The sequence below is a fragment of the Limanda limanda genome, chromosome 7, assembly GCF_963576545.1.
Source record: "Limanda limanda chromosome 7, fLimLim1.1, whole genome shotgun sequence".
Taxonomy (NCBI): Eukaryota; Metazoa; Chordata; class Actinopteri; order Pleuronectiformes; family Pleuronectidae; genus Limanda; species Limanda limanda.
Genome location: NC_083642.1, coordinates 21,094,288 through 21,115,066, shown reverse-complemented (window position 1 = coordinate 21,115,066; position 20,779 = coordinate 21,094,288). Strand labels below are relative to the sequence as shown.

At 40.4% G+C, this 20,779-nt stretch overlaps 2 protein-coding genes across 3 annotated transcripts; one reads left to right on the top strand and one right to left on the bottom strand.

The window, feature by feature from the left end:
- Positions 1 to 139: 139 nt before the first annotated feature.
- On the top strand, positions 140 to 8,118 carry LOC133004482 (serine hydroxymethyltransferase, mitochondrial-like). 2 transcript variants are annotated; one of them, XM_061073940.1, is made up of 12 exons: positions 140 to 212; positions 1,277 to 1,471; positions 3,673 to 3,752; positions 4,251 to 4,451; positions 4,726 to 4,807; positions 4,952 to 5,074; positions 5,181 to 5,320; positions 5,441 to 5,603; positions 5,782 to 5,881; positions 6,179 to 6,334; positions 6,660 to 6,767; positions 6,990 to 8,118. In XM_061073940.1, the coding sequence occupies exons 1-12, from the start codon at positions 144 to 146 to the stop codon at positions 7,115 to 7,117; spliced, it is 1,545 nt and encodes a 514-aa protein (XP_060929923.1). In that variant the 5' UTR covers positions 140 to 143; the 3' UTR covers positions 7,118 to 8,118. The 2 variants fall into 2 exon arrangements, with proteins under 2 accessions (XP_060929923.1, XP_060929924.1); XM_061073941.1 differs by having other exon boundaries at positions 6,686 to 6,767; positions 6,990 to 7,060.
- A 2,495-nt stretch (positions 8,119 to 10,613) lies between these two features.
- On the bottom strand, positions 10,614 to 15,427 carry ndufa4l2a (NDUFA4 mitochondrial complex associated like 2a). The gene is made up of 4 exons (XM_061075164.1): positions 15,271 to 15,427; positions 12,371 to 12,456; positions 11,407 to 11,467; positions 10,614 to 11,300 (listed from the first exon to the last, which is right to left on the bottom strand). The coding sequence occupies exons 1-4, from the start codon at positions 15,313 to 15,315 to the stop codon at positions 11,244 to 11,246; spliced, it is 249 nt and encodes an 82-aa protein (XP_060931147.1). The 5' UTR covers positions 15,316 to 15,427; the 3' UTR covers positions 10,614 to 11,243.
- Between the last annotated feature and the right edge of the window lie 5,352 nt (positions 15,428 to 20,779).

Below are 20,779 nucleotides of genomic sequence, written 5' to 3'. Positions count from 1 at the left end.
TGAAATGAAATGTGCACAGTAACAATCATTGGTATGTTTCTTCCTTCAAACACGTGAACCAGATGTCAGCCTGGAATCACTTTTATCAGTGACCAGTGTCCTTGGCTCACTTCCAGTTTTGATTTTACTTTCACCTTTGCACCATGAGAGTGTTTTCCCAGCGCTCTGCTGTGACAGACATGTTTTCTTTCATGCTCCGGAAGACATTTTGGGTAAGTAGGTTTGTCGATAATATATTATACTTTTACAGATTGTTTTAAATCAGTGCATAGATCCCACGTGTGTCTGTGTTAAATCTTCCTTTGTCTTACTCAAATCACTCATTTCTACAAACTAGGTCAGTCTTGTCACCTCAGCTCACCTCTACCCTGAGAGAGACTGGTTTGGAAATGCACATTGTGTGTTTTTTTTGTGTTGTATTTTCAGTGGCTCGGTCCAGTTGCATAAGTGTAACCATGTTTGGGGGGATAACAGTAGTTATCAGGTTGTTAGAGGAGAAAAGAGCCCCACTGTTTGTGCTGGAAAATTTTTTGTTAGAGGAAAATTGACTGTACAGTCGGCTCTTTATGCAAAACTTAATATAGTCACAGCTTAGAGAACATAATGAACCCAACAGATGAAAGTAGACTTGTTTCAACATATATTTATGCTTGAATAGAACACTGTGTATTAGGCTGAAGTAAAACATAGTTATGTAACTATCATGCAGGTACAAGCTGCTTTCAACAAACACGACCCTGATAACCAAGTCACGGATTGTCTGGCTATATTCCCCATAACACTTTTCATGTCCAAGGTTTTCCATAACCGCTCCACTGAATAACACATTTGTTTTTTCACTGCCTTTCATTTAATGGATTGTTTAGAACATCAAAAGACACATTATTCCAGCTGTCTTGTTTCAGAGCCCCCGGTGCAAAGCACTATAATTTTGAGTGATGAAAGTGTTTGTGCACAGGCGTACTCTTCATGAGCCTCTCAAAAGACACAAAAGAAGCAATCTAAGACAATAACAACAAAGCAAGACCACTCGGAAACTTTTCAAGACCTTTCACAGCTTGCAGCACAATGGAGAGTTGCAACAGATCCTGTGACTTGGTATCAGTTTCCTCATTTAGGTTTTTTAAGCGATGAGGAGCAGAACAATCTATTCAGGCTCTTCCCAAATCAGACTTACACAAGTCTGAGGTAGAGAACAGTTTGACAACCATCAGAAGGTGGATAAATATCTTCTGACTCTTGTGTTTCTTGTGTATCCACTGGCCCCACGCTGCAGCCCCTCTTCCCCAGGGTTTCGGGATGTTTGGTCCGAGATTGCCAAACCACTGTGGAGTCATGCAGACGAGGCCTCAGCAGCTCAAGCGGCTGGACGGGACAGGAGAGCCTGGCCCAGGATGACCCAGAGATGTGGAGCCTCCTGCAGCAGGAGAAGGACCGGCAGTGTCGCGGCCTGGAGCTCATCGCATCAGAGGTGAGAGCCAACAATAAAAAAAAAGACAGGGGAAGAAGCAGTAGAAGGGAGTGGAGATTTATTATGTTTCATCATCAGTTTAAGCTTCATGATTTTCCTTTACTGTTACATTTAGTATTGAATATTAATTCCAATACTAGATTTGAAATCACTGATCATGAAGTTGAGTTGAACTGAAACTGAGCAGTGGAGAGTAATTGAAAGTAATTGGAGAGTCAGGTAAATCATTTTATCGCTGATTTATAAGAATATTGATATAACAATTTTTTACATAGCCCTGAATGGTTTAACTATTACATGTAGTCACTGTATTCCTGTAACGTGTGTTGGCAGCGTAACTCTGTTCAACCCTCTAAGACCACAGACTGTATATAAAGATGTCAGCTCCTCAAAAGTGAAGCCAGAGCCTCTCGATCACAGCTGAGACTGACCCGCGATTGGTCGAGGACCTCTCGCTCTAAATGCACAAGATGGCAGCGTTTTTATCCGGCATATTTTATATTTCTGGAAAGTGTGAGGAAGTGGAGTCCATCTTTATGTACAGTCGATGTCTTACACATGCTCTTCTCAATATAAAAGGCCTTCATCAAGCAAATAAAGGCTTTAATTTTACACAAGGTGATAACATAGATATCATCTGTGGGTGAAATCCCTCGGATCGTACAGATTAATTTCACTTAATTGTCAACCATGATGCAAAGTTGCTGAGGCGTCACCTGTGACAAACAGGGATAATTCATAATCAGTGAATTATAGACAAATGTATTTCTATATGTAAATCTTGTGTAGTCACAGTTTTTCTTATTAACTGCACAGCTTTTGATTTCATGCTTAGCTTGAATTCTTGCCTTTCATCTTCTCTGTGAAAGCGGCTGTTCAACCTGTGAATATAGAAGATGATAAAGACATTAAGACTGATTATCTCATGAGGTTGTCTTTGGACAGACATGTTAAAGATGTTGTGTGAGAGACAGAAGGCAAGAAAGACACTCAAGGAGGAGCCCATCCAGCTGTATAACCACATGTCACCAGAGCTGCAGTTTTTAGAATTGATCTGTTTTTCTTCACAGAGATTTCTTGCACATTCTCTCTTCCTGTGAAAAGTGAAAGTGACTGTTTTCATCTAAGTGGAAAATGTGGAGAGAAGAAGGGAGCTTTCATTCCTTTATTCTCTAGCAATTATGAATCCAGCACCATCAGTCACAATGACATCTAAGAGATTTTCATATTTTTGCTCATGTGCTGCCAGTCAGTCAGTCGCCGTCGCAGGCTGACTCCCAACAGAGAGTCTGCGTCTTTTCTTCAGGAACAGTCAAATGATCCCAGTAGGTTCCCCCACTGAATTCTGCCATTGATCGACAGTGAGACAGAAGAGGAGGTGTGTGTGTGTGTGTGTGTGTGTGTGTGTGTGTGTGTGTGTGTGTGTGTGTGTGTGCATGCGTGTGTGTGTGTCTATGTCTGTGCTACTGTGTGTTAAGGTGGAGTTTTGAAAATGTCCTAGAGAGACACATGTCACACGGGGGACAGGTTTGAAATCCCACAGCTATGATTGCGGGTTCCCTGAACAGAGGCAGGCTTAGTATAATAACAAGGCAGAGGGGGACAGCGAGTCACAGATAGAGAGAGAGGCTGTGCAGGAGTGAGAGGAGGGAAAAACATTGAGACAGGAAGAAAAATTCATTTACATTCATTTCCTTTTCTTTCTGCAGCTCCACCTCTCTTCTGACTCTCGTCTAGGGAGATTTGACATCTTGCCCGAGCCCCATGGGGATCAGGCAGAGTGAATATGGAGGCATTTTTGACAGATTTCGCCATATTCATCCATTCATTTTGACTACCTCCAATATTTAGTTATTTTTAAATGAGCTCATTTTAGCTTTCCGCAAGCTTTGACCTTTTGTAAAGATTAATGCAACAAATGTAGTTGATTTAAATAGCTTTGTCCTTCGCTGATTCTGGAACGTGTCTTACTTTTTTATAATTGGTGTTGATAAGAGAAATGCTAAACAAAAACAGACTGCAGGATAAATAGAGTTAGCCTGTGGTTGTACTGTGTAGCCGAGTCCTCGCTGAAACAGATCTTCAGTCACTCTTATCCAGTTCAAATTTATTTGGGGACATTGTTCTGAATATTTAAGTCTGATAGAAAAGAAACAGTGTGCGGTTCTGGATCCTGACTCTGAGCTTGTTTGTCCTGTCAGAACTTTTGCAGCCGTGCAGCGCTCGAGGCCCAGGGTTCATGTCTGAACAACAAATACTCGGAGGGCTACCCAGGACAAAGGTAACCACGAGGACAATGAACTTTCCTCAAGGCACAGATTGACACAAATTATAGAGCTTCAAAAGATTATCAGAATCCCAAAGAATCCAGGGTTTCTGAAAAGTTTCATAAAATGTCAGTTAAGTGGATTTTTGTTGTTAATTTTACTCCCAGATTACATTCGACACAAAACGATAAAATATCATGACACGGCCAAATAGGATACAATGCCAACATACAACACAATCTGACAAATTATAGTATGATACAGTACAATATGTGATATGATAAGAAATACTGTGAAACATTTACAAATTATTATCACTTTGTTGTATAAACATATAACAATGTCACTTGGTGCCCTAAAATAGAAAGCAAAATATTTAAAAATATAGACATTTTCAACACCTTGGGTAATACTTTTAGAATATTCAAATTTTAATTTAATATTAATATAACATTCCTCATCATTTGTCCCACCAAATGCATGACGGTAATGGAGGCCTTTGTGTGTCACAGGTACTATGGAGGTGCAGAGGTAGTGGATCAGATCGAGCTGCTGTGTCAGAAACGAGCACTCAACGCCTTCGGTCTGGACCCCAGTGTGTGGGGCGTCAACGTCCAGCCATACTCCGGCTCCCCCGCTAACTTTGCAGCCTACACGTCTGTACTTCAGCCTCATGACCGCATCATGGGCCTGGATCTGCCTGACGGAGGACAGTGAGTCAACATCTTTCTATAATGCCTTCACTGTAAAAACTGAAAATAACATCTACTATAATTCTGTTTATTAACATTTTTCTCCAACAAGAATAAGCAAAAGTGAATACTCATAAAAAGAGGAAAATGTAAAAATTGACTAGATAAGTAGGGCTAAAGGAAGGATGAATATGATGTGTTTCATCATTTGTGCTAAATCTGATGATGTAAATATCACATGAACCCCCGGCTGAACATGCTGAACACAAATAATGTCCATTCTGCAACATTTCAGCCTTACCCATGGCTACATGACAGATGCTAAGAGGATCTCTGCCACCTCCATCTACTTTGAGTCGATGCCTTACAAGCTGGACGTGAGTCATGTTTTGATTTATAGTGAATAGGAATAAAGATTTGAATCATGTTCGTCAAAGCAAGTCTATGGGGGAAATTGTTCTTCTCCGGCTGAAAAGATATCAACCTTTCCTGCATCTAATTGTCCACCTTTATTATCTCAGACCAAAACAGGTCTCATAGATTATGAGCAGCTGGAGACGACAGCCCGGCTCTTCAGGCCCAGACTTATCATCGCAGGAACCAGCGCCTACGCTCGCCTCATCGACTACGCTCGCATGAAGAAGGTATGTAGAACATTAAAGTATAGGAAACAAAAAATGGGTGTGTCCGAGGAAACGTTCACAAACGATGGGTGGTTTCACTTATTGTCTCTGACTGTGTGTGTTGCAGCTGTGTGTGGAGCTCAAAGCCTACCTGCTGGCGGATATGGCTCATATCAGCGGCCTGGTGGCAGCAGGGGCTGTTCCATCTCCTTTCCACCATGCTGACCTGGTCACAACCACTACCCATAAGTCCCTGCGCGGAGCCAGGTGAGGGCCTGGATACCGTGGGACTCTGATAAGCTCAAGAGGACAGGACAAGTTTATTATCACGTTTAAACATTCAAAATGTCATGCATTGCGTTCTTTCTCTCTCTCCCCACTCTGCAGGGCCGGTCTGATCTTCTACCGCAAAGGCGTGCGCTCTGTGGATAACAAAGGTCGGGAGGTGACCTACGACCTCCAGGACAGGGTGAACTTTGCCGTGTTCCCTTCGCTTCAGGGAGGGCCTCACAACCACGCCATTGCCGGGGTGGCTGTCGCCCTAAAACAGGTCCAACTTACTTTTTCATAAAAAATTCAACAAAAGCCTCGAGGAGATTAAATCCTCTGGGGAGACCAATCTGCAGATCATTTTAAACTGCAGCGTAATTTCAGTTGCTCATATATAAATCATTTATTCATATTTGGCATGTCCTGGTGTGGACTCTGTAACTGGATTTTCTCTGCAGGCGTCCACTCCCATGTTCAAACAGTACATCAGTCAAGTGCTGCTGAACTCCAAGGCCATGGCTGACGCTCTGCTGAAGAGAGGCTACACCCTGGTGTCAGGTAGAGAAGCAACTTCTGATGATTAAGATGCACGTCATGTGGTTTTTTTGTTTAGTTGTACATGCACATACACAGGGTTAGGGTTAGAGTCAACACATTTCTTCATAGTTTTGTGTTTTTCCCACTGATTCTGTATATAGAATTAGTTCTTAGTAATATTGTTTTTCTGTCTTTCCATGTCCCTGACAAGAAATCCTTGAAATCACTGTGATCATTAATTTTACAGAAAGTCTCTACTCCTCCTCCTCCTCATCCTCCTTCTCCTCCACCTCCTCCTCCTCCTCCTCTTCCTCTTAGGTGGAACCGACAACCATCTGGTCTTAGTTGACCTACGACCTCGCGGCATGGACGGAGCTCGGGCCGAGAGGGTCCTGGAGCTGGTGTCCATCACCGCCAACAAGAACACCTGCCCAGGAGACAAGAGCGCCCTCACTCCAGGAGGACTCAGGCTCGGTACTTAGATAAAAACATGAGAGCTGGTGCAGGATGTGTGTGTAAATGGATTATTCCTGGTGACGAGCTGCAGGAGCTTGTTTGTGCAGAATCTGTCAACCAGTCAGTCTTCCTACCTGTGTGATGTTGGACCCTTTCTTCTCTGCCTGTCTGTCTTATAGCTTTCGTCTGTCTGTTCGTCTGTGTGTCCGTCAGCCTGTCACTCATGAGTCAGCATGTCTCTCTCAACTGCACCAGTCTTGACCTCCTCTTCAACTTTATCAACAGTGGAAATCTTTTTTTTTTATTCGTAATTTTCTTTGATCTGTTGTTGTTCTCTTCACAGGAACTCCGGCTCTGACGTCCCGACAGTTCAACGAGACAGACTTCAAGAAGGTTGTGGAATTTATGGATGAAGGGATTCAGATCGCACTGGATGTGAAGACGAAGACTGGTGGGTGAAGAAGAGGGAAGAATTTCTTTGCTTTGTGTAAACTCATGATTTATCCAATTATAATGGTGGAGGTATGGTGGTAATGGTAGACACAGGTTTCCAAGCAGATGCTCGGGACATCTTCACAACATCATTTTCTTTTTCTTTACAGCAATGAAGGATATTTTTAGACTGTTTGATTACGACCAAAACCAAAGGCTTGTTTCATCCCTTTCTCACCAGGAAACCTGGCCAGCTTCAGGTCCTTCCTGCTGCAGGACCCAAAGACAGTGTCCCGCATCTCAGAGCTCCGCCAGCGGGTGGAGCTATTCTCAAGACCCTTCCCCATGCCAGGATTCACTGACCACTGACAACACCCCCTCACGACCCCGTGGACATACACATTTGTTATTTTTAATGATTGAAAATAATTATAATTCTGATGGTTATTAATAATTAAATAACTTAGTATAGGTTGTATTATATTTTTGTATTACATAAACAAGAATTTATTTGTCCAACCATAACTCATTCTTTGGGCACCTATAAACAGAGGCTTTTTAAAAACGCTAGTGATTATTTAGTAAAGCAATTATAACACGTTATAATTAATTTATCAAATACTCATATATTGCTGATTAATGCTAAATGAGGAAACTCATGGTTAAGTGTTACCTATGTGTTTTATGCTCCTTAAGAAACGATACCATAATAACGAAAGGATGTTACAGGAGGTTATCACATTGCCAGGTTTAGTTGTATTAGCATCTCATTTGGCAGAAATATATACTAATTAGACTTTGAATACTTATTACAGTGCTGGGCAAAAAAGTTGGACTACTTTGAAAAGTAATGTTTGAAACTAGTAAGTGTGGGAAACTGTTTGTTTATTTGATGACATGATTGATAATGCTACTCATTTACATGAAGTTGGAATTCATTTGATAAAATATTGTACTCTGCTGTACATTATCTGGCAGTTTATATTTTGACATGTTTCCTCTTGAGAGACAGGACAGCTAATAGACGATGGTAATTCTACTTGTGTATTTGGCTTTTTGTCACCAAACTCTTTCAAGAGCCCTTGTCGATGTCAGGCTTTGTCCCGGGGCCTGGGAAACTCACAGCAGCTGCGTTGGGAATTGAAACACACTCACAGTTTACACCGGTTTGCACCCACAACACAACAAACCAGACCAATTATACAAACTTCATTTTGGGGGGGTAAAACATACTAATGTCACATACTTTACCTACATTTTAGGTTTGTTATTGTTAAGGATTTGTAAAGACAACAGTAGAGGCTGGGGATTGAAATAAAAAGTCTGAGTACAACTTGGTTGACTTTTGGAATAAATCTCTCTGTCCCTTGCACTGGTCTCACTGTGGTGCGTGGAGCCCTGCTGCTGTGTAACACTTGATAGAGAGGCAGGAAAATGATTTATGTTTACAGTCGAAGGAAGGAGAAGACTTGAGATTCTGTAAACACTGATCCGTGTTAAGCTGCAGGCATTTCCTCTTCTCATTTTCTCTGTCAACTTCGGTTCAGAAAGAGGAGATATAAAGACACAGATCTGACATGAAGATTAGTCATTCAGCTGTTTCCTGCCAATTTTTATTTTTGTGCTACTGTCTCTTTAAGTCATCCCGCTTTACCATATTAGTAATGCTAATAAACAAAGTTTGTTATATACGTGAGAAGATTATTACATTATGTAACACCAGTGTCCTTCACTGTCTTCAAAAAAACCTTCTGAAGCTGCGTCTGGATTTATTTAGATGCTTCCTGGTGTCTGCACAATGCAGTCAGTGATGTTCTAGTGTCTTTTTCAGAGAATGATGTTTTAGACACAAAGTGCTTCACAGTGCAGCACTAAACATCTGCCTTAATATTTGTTCCACTGACGAACTGAAGCAGCTTTTGTGTTCGTCAGATGTCTTTTTAAGATCTGTCATTAAGTTTGAAATGTATTGCTCCAGCTTCTGCCAGAGGAATGTGTCCCCTCCATAGAGAGTGAACAGCAGAATCACAGGTCAAAGGTCAGGGCAGCTCTCAGCTCTGTCGTCAGAAAACACACAAGGACACACAGACACACACATGCAGCATCACAACACAAATAACGACTCATCTCTGTGTCTGTTTCTCATGACCTGACAACACCTTTGACGCAGTGTGTGCGTGTGTGTGTGGGGGTTAAGCTTTAGGCCATTGAATATCCTTTTGGGAAATCATTTGATCCCACATTTTCCATCGCTCGAGGTCACCAGACCTCTCCTTGTTGCTGCAACATTCCCTGTGGTGTTCACAAGAAGGCTGTTTTTTTAGGAGGATCTACGTTATTCTTATTCTCGCCTCATTCCCTCGTTTTGTTGCGTTACGCTGTGGAGAGCCCACAGCCGACACTGAGATGAATACGAGCACAGAGCCGAAGGAGAGACTGAGGTTTCTTAAGAGGATGAAACAGGAATCTCACCTTCACTGAACAAAGCTCAGAGTAACTGTAAAAATTCTAAAAGTTTGTTTCATTTATCCTTCAGAGGTAGTGAGGTAGTTACTGAGGAAGAGAATAAAGTGTGAACGAGGGAGTTTGAAGTTATGGACTGACAAATTATAAGCGTTCCCACAGATTAATGTTCGTTTGAACATAATCTTTCTCTATTTGCAGGATCCTTTTTGAATTAGCAGTTTCAGTATTCAATTCAGAATAAAGTAAGAATGGAAGAAACTTACTGTTTATTTAATTTTAGTCAGTAACCATCTTTTCTTCTTTATGTGGCTATTTTTAAAGATTAAACCTTCACAGAAATCGTTCCTAATGGATCAAGATCGTCTCCTTTTCATCCTACGTGTGCTCTGTGTGCTCGTTTCTGCAACATGCAGACAAATTAGTACCTGGATGACTGTGTGCATGTGTGTGTGTGTGTGTGTGTGTGCGCTCAGGTTTTACATAGTGTGCTCTGCTGTGATACATCAACGCCATACTTAGGGACTGTTCAACATCCTGCAACCGTTGCCAATGATCAAAGACACAGGGCTCACACACATACACTGTTGCACATTGAGACACACACACACACACACACACACACACACACACACACACACACACACACACACACACACACACACACACACACACCACCACTAAAGGTGGTTGTAGAATCACCAATCATCAGGCTGCAAAGTGATGGCTGCACTGCAGATGGATCTGTTCCATCACAGTTGATACTGATACGATGTGGAAAAAGATCTGTATCTAACTTTGTGCCGTGCATGTGAAAGTCACCTGTCTCTGTGAGTGTATCTCATGTTTTTGTATTAAAGGTTTTGTATTTATATAGCGCTTTTCTAGTCCGATGATGACCACTCAAAGCTCTTTACAGTACAGTTTAACATTCACCCATTCACACACACATTCATACAGTGCATCTATTAGCAGCACTTTGTTGTTCTATGAGGGGCAATTCGGGGTTCAGCATCTTGCCCAAGGACACTTCGGCATGCAGAAGGGATTGGGGACCGAACTGCCGACCTTCAGGTTGGAGGACGGCCACTCCACCCCTCAGCCACAGCCGCCCTGAAGACCCCAAAAAACCTCATGGGGACCAAAGCTTTGTCGTAATTAGGCAAAATCTAATTTTCAGAGGTCCTGGTTCAGATCAGAGGTAAGATGTGAAACATGGTTAGATGAAGCTCAGGGTAGTCATGAAGTGAGCATTGTTAATGTTAGGGATATGGATTTGGTTGAGCTGTCCATAATGAATGGAAGTCAAAGCAAAGTCCAAATAAGGATTACTGCAAAAAAAACATGTGTGTGTTTGTGTGAGCATGCACTCACGTGTGATAAATAATACTCTCATCCAATCTCGAATCTGACGGTTTCTTTATTGAAAGAATACAGCTTGGTTTATGCATTACTACCATTTTCATACCTTACAGAGTCATTGTAGACATTAGAGGCTGCTTAACACAAAAGAAACACATGCAATTCAGTCTCATTAACTCCGGTGAGATGCGGCAGGGTAAAGTGTAATTTAATAAGAAGTTTGTACATTTAAAAGCTCCACACTTGAAGAATATGAGACACAAGTTTCACAGCGGCAGAAGCAACATTGTGCTGCATTTAACCTTCAGACACTGAAAATAAGATCCAAGAAACTTAAAGGAGCACATCAGAGTGTGAGAGATGCCTTGAGCGTTTAAATTAATGCATTCATAGTTTTAAAAAACTGCAGCATAGTTAACAATATACTGAGTGTCCTTTGTGATTTATGAGCAAAACAGACCAGGAAGGTTTAGACATGGAGGAAGAATGTACACACATGAATGATGATGTGATCCATTGGATTATTATGTGACAATCTCCCTTGTGTTATCAATGATACCATGCAATCACCAGTGACACTTTAGTTTTAAGGAGTCTGACCCAGGACGAGTAGAGGAGCAGGATGAATCTGATCCTGGATTTGGATTTTCTAAGACATATAAACTCTGATTTAAAACTCAGGTCCATCCTTCTTCAAGTTTTTGTAGTCTGTGTTGACGGCGACAAACTGAGGAAGAAGAAGATCAAAAGAAACAGAATCGCAATGTTATAATATCTGCATCCAAACAAAATTATAGATTATACTTGGTGTGTATCCCTGTGTCTTTATTTACCTTGTACTGATATGTGGGGTCAAGTTTATTCCAAGGCTCAGGGTTGTTGGTCTTGTTCCAGCTAAACACAAACAAATGAACAAACTTGAGATAAACTGGCATCGTGTCAGGCTGTTTAAGAATCTGATCTACATGAATAAAGCTCTCATTTCAGAACTAGCACGCCAATATTCATCCCCCCGCTGAGACTGCTACCCCTGAGAGCTGCTTTATCCCATCCCTGCTTAGTTAGATAGCACACAAAATAAAAAATAAAATAAGATAAAACAGAAGTTGAGGGTCACATTCAAACTCAGCGCACAGTGCGTGCTTTAATCCCGCTGTGCCGCCACCAGGATGCTCGCTCTCATAATTTCATCAAGCCTGTAAACAGTCAGCTGCTGTAAAGAAGTGATGAAAGACCTGCAGCGGTGCACCCTCCCGTGAGCTCTTGTTAAAAGCACTTAGCTGTGCTGTGCTGTTATTGGAGTATCATTATGAGCAGATCAACAGTTTGGAAAGCAGCGGGAGGAGAGGACGACCAAGCAAGAGGCGGGTGGAGGGAGAAATGAAAGCAAGCACGGGCACCCTGTGGTCAGTAACACTCAGAAAACAGATCTCTTTGTTTAATCATGTTGAAAAGTGTCCGTCTGCCCTCCACAAGCCTCATTAAAATGATAACACATCTTCGTTTCACTCTGACAGGAAGGAAGTCTGATTTTAATGAGGCTGAAATGAATATTTCCTTATTAATGTGAAAACAGAACTTAACCGTTTTCTTAACACATTTACTGACAAGTAGTTAGATGCTCAGTGAGGCAGTGGATCCAAAATCCGATGTTTAACAATGAGACAATACAGATGTTCAAATTTGAATGCCCAAGAAAGAAACAAGAATCATACTGACATTACACATTGTTTTCATCACACTCTTTTTTTATAGCATGTTATCATAAGTCAGATAGAATTTTTCGAAGGTCCTTACACAACATAGGGTCCTCTGGCCAAGCGGAGCAGATATACAGCCGCACCACCTAGTCCCAAGCAGATGAAGAAGAACTGGGGGATGAGCTGAAGGCAGAGAGAGAGACAATCAAAAGGTTACACTTCTTAAATGTAATGGTATTCTAGTTTATTTTGACTTTTTTTTAAAAAACACAGAAATCAAAAACTTCCAGAGGTAATACGACTCTCTGATTGACACTTTAATTTTTACATTAAAACAATTCCCTAGTAAGTGTAGATTTTAAACTTAACATCTTTTTTGTTTATCCTGTAAAAGTTGTGTTTTACCATCGAACTGATTTTGACTTAACCTGCGCATTGTGGCCTGGTTTTTGTTTTATCCATGTTTCTGCATTTTCATTTTACTGGTAAGCCGAATGCTGTACAACACCTAAACAGCTACCCTACTGAATAAAGATTAAATGCTGATTTTAATAGTCTCCTATCTCTACAGGTTCATACAGCGTTTAACCTTCATATAAAATGTGTCGACTGATTTCAAAATGTCTGGCTTCTTGGTGCATGGGGATACGGTTTGGTCTAAATATGATACACATGTCAACCAGTTATTGTTTATTCATGCCAAACGTGCTGGGAGGGTTTCTTTAATAATCCTAACTTGACTCTGTGTTTGGTCCTTATCAAGGAGGGGGGTCTTAAAGAGACAGAAGCTAAAAGCAAGCATTTCAGACAGAGGCTGAGAAGAGGTGCGGCTGCAGCAATGGACAGTATATGAGGAAAGGGATGTGATTATCTAAACCAGACATGCGCAAAGTACGGCCCGCCGAACTTGTCCAAAAAAAAATATATATATATATATATATATTATTTTTTTTTGAAACTAACAATTTTGTAGCACTTAATCGGCACATACTTATAGAACTTTGTAGTTTTGCTTTATTTTTGAAGAAATCGTACTTTCTTGATTCTTGTTGTTCTGGGTTTGAACCCTCGGGGTCGAATGCACTTATTGCAAGTTGCTTTGGATAAAAGCGTCAGCTAAATTAAATTTGACCGGGAGTGTGGTTTATAGGGCTCGAAAGGGCACATGATCTCCCTTCACTTTTCCCTTTGCCCTGTGAGTCCTTCTGTAAAATGAGAGGATCAAGGAAACGAAAAGTGAACAATGAGTGCAGAGTGTTTAACACGGAGTCGACAACAAAATACTTTTTCACTGAAGTCCAAACGAAGGCTGTATGCCTGATATGCTGAGAAACTGTCGCAGTTTTCATGGAGTACAACATCAGCCGTCACTTTGTTACGAAGCATGCTAACTACGCTAGCAAGCAGTCAACGCAAGAACGGGTGGCTGCAGCTCAGAGGTTGGCAACTAATTTACAGACTCAGCAACATTTTTTTTCACAGACAAACTGCGAATAAAGAGTTAACTACCAAGGCATGTTTTTTGGAGGGCATTCGAAATAGCAAAGGCTAGCAAGCCTTTCTCCGAAGGCGAGTTTTTGTTAAATGGCCTTGCAAATAAGTGCTTTGCTACTTGGTAAAGGCCAAATCCTTTCATGTAATGGTTTTTCCATGTCATTTATATTAGTTCACAAAAACACTCCATCAATCTGTTCCTGGCCCGGCCCCTCTGTCAAATTTTAGAACCCATTGTGGCCTGCGAGTCAAAAAGTTTGCCCACCCCTGATCTAAACCTATTTCCACTTAATATCCTTTAAGTTGTGGGTGACTTGGACACACCTGCAAACTATCTGATGAACTCTCCATCTGTCTGTCCGTCCCCGTGCTGTCTGTGGTCCCATCTGACTCTGGTTTTAACAGTCTGTCTCTTCTCTGTCTGTCGGTCTGTTGTAACTTGCGGCTTTTTGAGGCTCACAGGGATTTGCTCCCTACAGCTACTCTCTCTCTCTCTCTCTCTCTCTCTCTCTCTCTCTCTCTCTCTCTCTCTCTCTCTCTCTCTCTTTTTCTCTCTCGCTGTCTGTCTCTCTGCCCGTTAGTCTGTTCTGATGATATTAAGGAGCTCTGGTGGAGTCTCATAGGGATTTCTTCCCTGCAGTGTCTCTCTCTCGCTGTGTCTTTCTCCTGGGACGCTGATGACAAGAAGTTAAAACTCTGTCACTCTGTTCTCTGAAAGCAGAGGTAATCCCGTCCCCTGCAGGGACAATTTATATTTATTTCATTCCAACTACTCGTTTCCCAAATGCTGAGATTTTTTCTCAGTTTAGATTTGGGTGGTTTGAAAAAGTCACAGAGTTTTTAAAGACTCAGTTTGACTTGAATTTAAATGAGACACCAAAGCAACTGAATAAAAATGAAATGATACAACATTAGATTTCTGCCTCTTAGTTTGACTAATACATTTACCAACACTTTAATAAGGTTTTGACAATGTGTTAGTGCTATAAAACATGAATTTTAATCTGAATTTAAAAGACTTACTGGATGCAGGAGCTGCAAATTAGCTTCAGTAAGCTGCCCTGCTGCATACAGTTTAATTTACATCACATTCTGTGTGTAACAGTTAAACAGATCCACTCAATACAGGGATTAATAAAAGGGACTAAGAAAGTTATAGAGTCAGCTTAACTGTATTTACATTGATATTAATGCAGCTAATGTGCACTGCTTTGGCAGAATAGAAATGAAACAAAATTTAAGCAGATTGCATTCAGTGTAGCACATCCACATTTCATTCATTTTCATGTTGATTAGACATTTCTGCCTGGTTGTTTTATTTTATTATACCCCCATGAATGAAATTAAGGAAATTGGGCAGTTCAGACACTTTGATTGGTTCCTGATCTAACTTGATCCACATGTTTAAGCATTTTACTTTGAAAACAGGGTAATTACCACTTTGCAAAAAACATGAAATATATTTCAAAACAAAAAAATAGGAAGTAAATAAAGATTACTTACGCCGGGGTGCCTTCTAGCATGCTCTAGAGCTGTCCGAAATATCATCTCTCCAGTTCGGGAAGAAATGATTTTATTATAAAGTCAGTAATTTAGGCCCTTGTTATCAACAAGCACAGGCTTTGCAGAGCTGTGCACTGACTGTGTTTGGACCTGTTGTCCTCTGCATGGGGAGGGAGGAGTGGAGGAGGGGGTGGAGAAAGAGGTCATTTATGTCTGATTGCTGCCACTTCTGCTCCCTCGTGGGGGGGGATTAGACCGATTAGAATGTGCAACAGTTTCTATTTAAAAAAAGTAGGGTTTCATCCTTGTAAATGAACATAAACTCATTAGTCATATCAGGATGTTCGAGCAGAATAAGTTGTGTATTGTCCTGCAGAGAACTCCGAGGCCTGTTCTCCCTCATTTCCTTCATCAAGACTGAAGACTTTTCGGCCCTTTGGGAGCTGAACGGAGGAAATAGAAAAACATACAAACACTGTGGCCTTTTAAAATCCACTGGGGGATATATGTGTGGATGAACTTCTTTAGTTTGTACACATCAGTAGAGATAACAGTGCAAGAAGACTATGTATACAGATATGCCCAAGACACAGTAAAATCACAGTTCACTAGAAAATGGTGAAAACAAAGACAAAGATAATAAAATACCATCTCAGTAGAGTAAAGCTCTAAACACAAAAAAAAACAAATTTAAACACAAACTCAAAAATCGAGTCATTAAAATGCAGCGGGACACTATTTATGGTAAAATGAAATAGAAAAACATGAAGGAAGACTTCAATTGAAAACATAGACACCTGCACAGAAGTCTGTTGTTTATCCACAATGCTTTCATTTTGTCTCTCTCTCAAAACCACTTCCAGCTGATCACAGTTTCCTGGAGTGATGATCTTGGCAAACCAAGGTCCAGTGACACTCCAAAATATAACTACAGACCACAGTCCCCATGTTAGTATCTCATTAGCACTTCAGCACATTAGGAAAGTCAGCACAGACCTGGACGCACATCTGAGAGAGGTTGGAAAAAATGTGTTGTTCCTTAAAAATCATTTAAAGGTGAATTCTTAGGTCGTTGTTTTTATTTTTTTGGATCAGATTGGATCATTATCAGTTCTTAATCCCAGTGAAAACATCCTCATCTAAAAGGAACAAAGCTGAAAAAATTGCATGAAATCATGGCGACTTCTGGATGGAAACTTCATACAAACTCTGCCAAAAGTCTCTGCAAAAGACAAACTGCTGTGTTTTGCAGTTCTTCTGTCAATGACTTATGCTGACATGTACACTTACCTGTGTGCTTACATCAAACAGAGAAAACCTAATGGACCTGTGTCTATAATATAATATAATTATAATTCAATTTGACACAGGCGCACTTTGCTTTCAACTGCAGAGATGATTCAATATTAATAACAGGCGTCTGTCTCACATCTTACGACAGTTAAGACACAAGATGTATGTTAAAGATGAAAAGGCAAAAGCAATATCATTCAAATATCAGTTGGCCATTAATGAAACAGAGACCACAGTTTCTGTTCAGACATGAAGTATCAGGTTTGTGAGGGTCAGTCAGTTTATAACGTTGATGTTGTTGAAGCTTCTCGGTGAGAGGAACAGTGACGATAAACACTTCTGTTAAAGAAATCTGAGAAAAACTGCTTCAGAATCAAGAAACTCTGACGGGAAGACAGAGTTTTTATATCGTGAATGCTTATGTGTATGCTGACAATAGTATTGGAATATAATAATATTAAATCATAATTATGTTTATGTTATAAGCACTTTAAAGGAACATATCAGTGTTATGATTCAGGGTAGACTCCATTCAGTGTTCACAGTTTACAGTTTGACTAGTTTCTTCTATCAAACGAGTCGAATGTTTCTTCACACAAAGGGTGTTTTAGGTCCAGACGACATTTTGGTTCAACTCTATTAACATCTGCCTGCATATGAATAAAAGATAGATTCTACATTTTTCACATACACAGATCATATGCTTTTAGACTGACTCTACTCTTTCAGGAAAACATCAGTTCATGTCCAGAAAATGGAAAAATCAGCTTGTGGACTTTAATATGTCTTGAGGCCAGTGTTGTTGAAAGGATCAGCAGTGTCTTCACATGCTCCCATCGTTCTCATGGGAAGCCCTGACATTTGAGATGAAACAGACAAACAGAACTGAACTGATGAGCTACAAATTCCCTTAAGACAATGAAGAGTTTGTCAAACTTCTTTAAAGAACATGACGAGAAATCTGCTTCCGCTTGATTTGGCTTCAGACGTCGTGGAAATTCATATGAACATATCAACAATCTAAAAGTGCATTGGAGGATTTAAATTGTGTAATTTTGTAGATGCAACTTTTGCTTGAATAAACAGTAAGACAAAATAAAAGTAACAAATATATGTAGTAAAGTAGAAAATACAATGGTTTTCTCTGAAATGTGAATCAAAAAAAAGCATAAAATGACACAGACACACACACACAAAACTATGTTTCCATCTTCTTCCTCTGCTTGGTTTCTCATGGGAATGAGCAGGTTATCCAATCCCTAATGTAGAGGCGGTGTGGCCTGGGAATAGAGTTTGGCCTAGGTGGTAAAGTGGGCGTTCTCCAACAAGAAGGTGGGCAGTTCAATCCCCATCCAAATCTGCATTCCGAAGTGTCCTTAGCAAGATACTGAACCCTTAAATTTGGCTGAACTTCACCCCCCTATTCATTGCACAATATCTTAAACCAGAGGTCTTCAACAGGGGGTCCGCGACCCCTAGGGGGTACGTGGAGATACTGCAGGGGGGTAGCGAAATCTTTGGTTGATTAGACAATTTTTTTAATTTTTAATTTTTTTTTTATTCACGAATTTAAATGTCTTTCAATACACATTAACATGCATCCAACAGATTGTGAGGCTGATTTGACCCTCTGCCTGACAACCTCCATCCATCCAAGATTAGATAAGTTGTGTGCTACCCATCTGGGTCCGACATCTCACTAATGTGGGAGTATGTGTGCCATCAACAGATAGCTAGAGGATTCAATGTCTTTTCTACATGTATGTTTAAAATAAAAACACGAATCTGTGAATTACTTTAATAGCTCTGTGTTGTATGCAAGATGGGTACAGAAAGTATTCAGAACCCTTTAAATATTTCATTCTTTTTTTCATTGCAGCAATTTGCAAAAATCAAAAAAGTTAATTTTATTTCTCATTAATGTACACTCAGCAACCCATCTTGACAGAAAAAAACAGAATTGTAGAAATTTTTGCAAATTTATTAAAAAAGAAAAACTGAAATATCGCATGGTCATCAGTATAAGTAAGGAAAGGCACACACCTGTCTATATAAGACCTTACAGCTCACAGTGCATGTCAGAGCAAATGAGAATCATGAGGTCGAAGGAACTGCCCAAGGAGCTCAGAGACAGAATTGTGGCAAGGCACAGATCTGGCCAAGGTTACAAAAGAATTTCTGCAGCACTCAAGGTTCCTAAGAGCACAGTGGCCTCCATAATCCTTAAGTGGAAGAAGTTTGGGACGACCAGAACTCTTCCTAGACTTGGCCGTCCAGCCAAACTGAGCAATCGTTGGAGAAGAGTCTTGGTGCGAGAGGTAAAGAAGAACCCAAAGATCACTGTGGCTGAGCTCCAGAGATGCAGTAGGGAGATGGGAGAAAGTTCCACAAAGTCAACTATCACTGCAGCCCTCCACCAGTCTGGGCTTTATGGCAGAGTGGCCCGACGGAAGCCTCTCCTCAGTGCAAGACATATGAAAGCCTGCATAGAGTTTGCCAAAAAACACATGAAGGACTCCCAGACTATGAGAAATAAGATTCTCTGGTCTGATGAGACCAAGATTGAACTTGTTGGCGTTAATTCTAAGCGGTATGTGTGGAGAAAACTAGGCACTGCTCATCACCTGCCCAATACAATCCCAACAGTGAAACATGGTGGTGGCAGCATCATGCTATGGGGGTGTTTTTCAGCTGCAGGGAAAGGACGACTGGTTGCAATTGAAGGAAAGATGAATGCGGCCAAGTACAGAGATATCCTGGAAGAAAACCTCTTCCAGAGTGCTCTGGACCTCAGACTGGGCCGAAGGTTCACCTTCCAACAAGGCAATGACCCTAAGCAGACAGCTAAAATAACAAAGGAGTGGCGTCGGAACAACTCTGTGACCATTCTTGACTGGCCCAGTCAGAGCCCTGACCTAAAACCAATTGAGCATCTCTGGAGAGACCTGAAAATGGCTGTCCACCAACGTGTACCATCCAACCTGACGGAACTGGAGAGGATCTTCAAGGAAGAATGGCAGAGGATCCCCAAATCCAGGTGTGAAAAACGTGTTGTATCCTTCCTAAGAAGACTCATGGCTGTGCTAGCTCAAAAGGGTGCTTCTACTCAATACTGACCAAAGGGTCTGAATACTTATGACCATGTGATATTTCAGTTTTTCTTTTTTAATAAATTTGCAAAAATTTCTACATTTCTGTTTTTTTCTGTCAAAACTTTAAAGGGGTCTGAATACTTTCCGTACCCACTGTATGTTTATAAATGGCAGTGGCATGGCCACCCTGTACCTTGCACATGTTTAAATTAAAAACATGAATATATGAACCCGTGTAATATTTGAATAGCTTAGTATTGAATGCACAATATCAGGGTAGTTGTGTTTATACATGGCACTAGGCCCAGTTTAATATAAAACACAATTTTATACAATATATATAGTAGGGGGTCCCTGCTCCATCTCTCCACCTGTTTGGGGGTCCTTGGCCTGAAAAATGTTGAAGACCCCTGTCTTAAACTATGTAAATTTAAAAACAAAAATAAATAAAAAATTGAAAAAAATTAATCAAATTAAAAAAATTAATTAAATTAAATGGAACCTGCGCAGTTCGCTTCTGCGCATGAAGTGCGCAGTCCGCTTCTGCGCAGGTAAATAATTTTTTTAAATTAAATTTAAAAAAAATAAAAAATTATAAATAAAAAAAAATAATAGAAAATAAATTAAAAGTAAATTTTCACCACTTTCTAATTGTTTGCAAATTTTGGTTAGAATTTGAGCATGTTAAAGCCCTCAAAAAGCCAATTAATTTGCCTGAAAAAAAATATATTAATCCTTATAATTTCAATAGGGCCTCACTGTCTGTCAGTGCCTGTCAGTGCTCGGGCCCTGAATACTTGTTTAAATGATTCGTACACATTTTCATATCCAGTGAGTTTTGCTGAGAAGGGATCACGAAATGTAGGTTCATGCTGCAACCACATTACCATTCACCTTCAACAGTGTGCGTCAACGATTTAAATTCACTAAATCTAAAAATGTTATTTGGATCTGCACCAACTTGCGCCCAGCATCTCAGTCCTCTTGACAATGTTTTTCATCAAGATCCATGAATTATTTTTCAAAGAAATGAAAAAATGTAATGGTAATTGGTTGAGTAGTTTTTGCTAAATAAGAAAACAAACAGACGAAAACCTCTTTTGTGGCGTTAATGAACTGAAAGT

What these genes read in the sequence shown, in the direction of transcription:
- ndufa4l2a (XM_061075164.1), bottom strand. Translation starts at nt 15,315, where the DNA reads ATGATATTTCGGACAGCTCTAGAGCATGCTAGAAGGCACCCCGGC. An exon ending in ATGCTAGAAGGCACCCCGGC is followed by an intron (nt 12,457 to 15,270) that starts GTAAGTAATCTT and finishes CTCTGCCTTCAG; the next exon opens with CTCATCCCCCAGTTCTTCTT. An exon ending in ACCCCACATATCAGTACAAG is followed by an intron (nt 11,301 to 11,406) that starts GTAAATAAAGAC and finishes CTTCTTCCTCAG; the next exon opens with TTTGTCGCCGTCAACACAGA.
- LOC133004482 (XM_061073940.1), top strand. Translation starts at nt 144, where the DNA reads ATGAGAGTGTTTTCCCAGCGCTCTGCTGTGACAGACATGTTTTCTTTC. An exon ending in AGGCTACACCCTGGTGTCAG is followed by an intron (nt 5,882 to 6,178) that starts GTAGAGAAGCAA and finishes TCTTCCTCTTAG; the next exon opens with GTGGAACCGACAACCATCTG. An exon ending in GGATGTGAAGACGAAGACTG is followed by an intron (nt 6,768 to 6,989) that starts GTGGGTGAAGAA and finishes CTTTCTCACCAG; the next exon opens with GAAACCTGGCCAGCTTCAGG.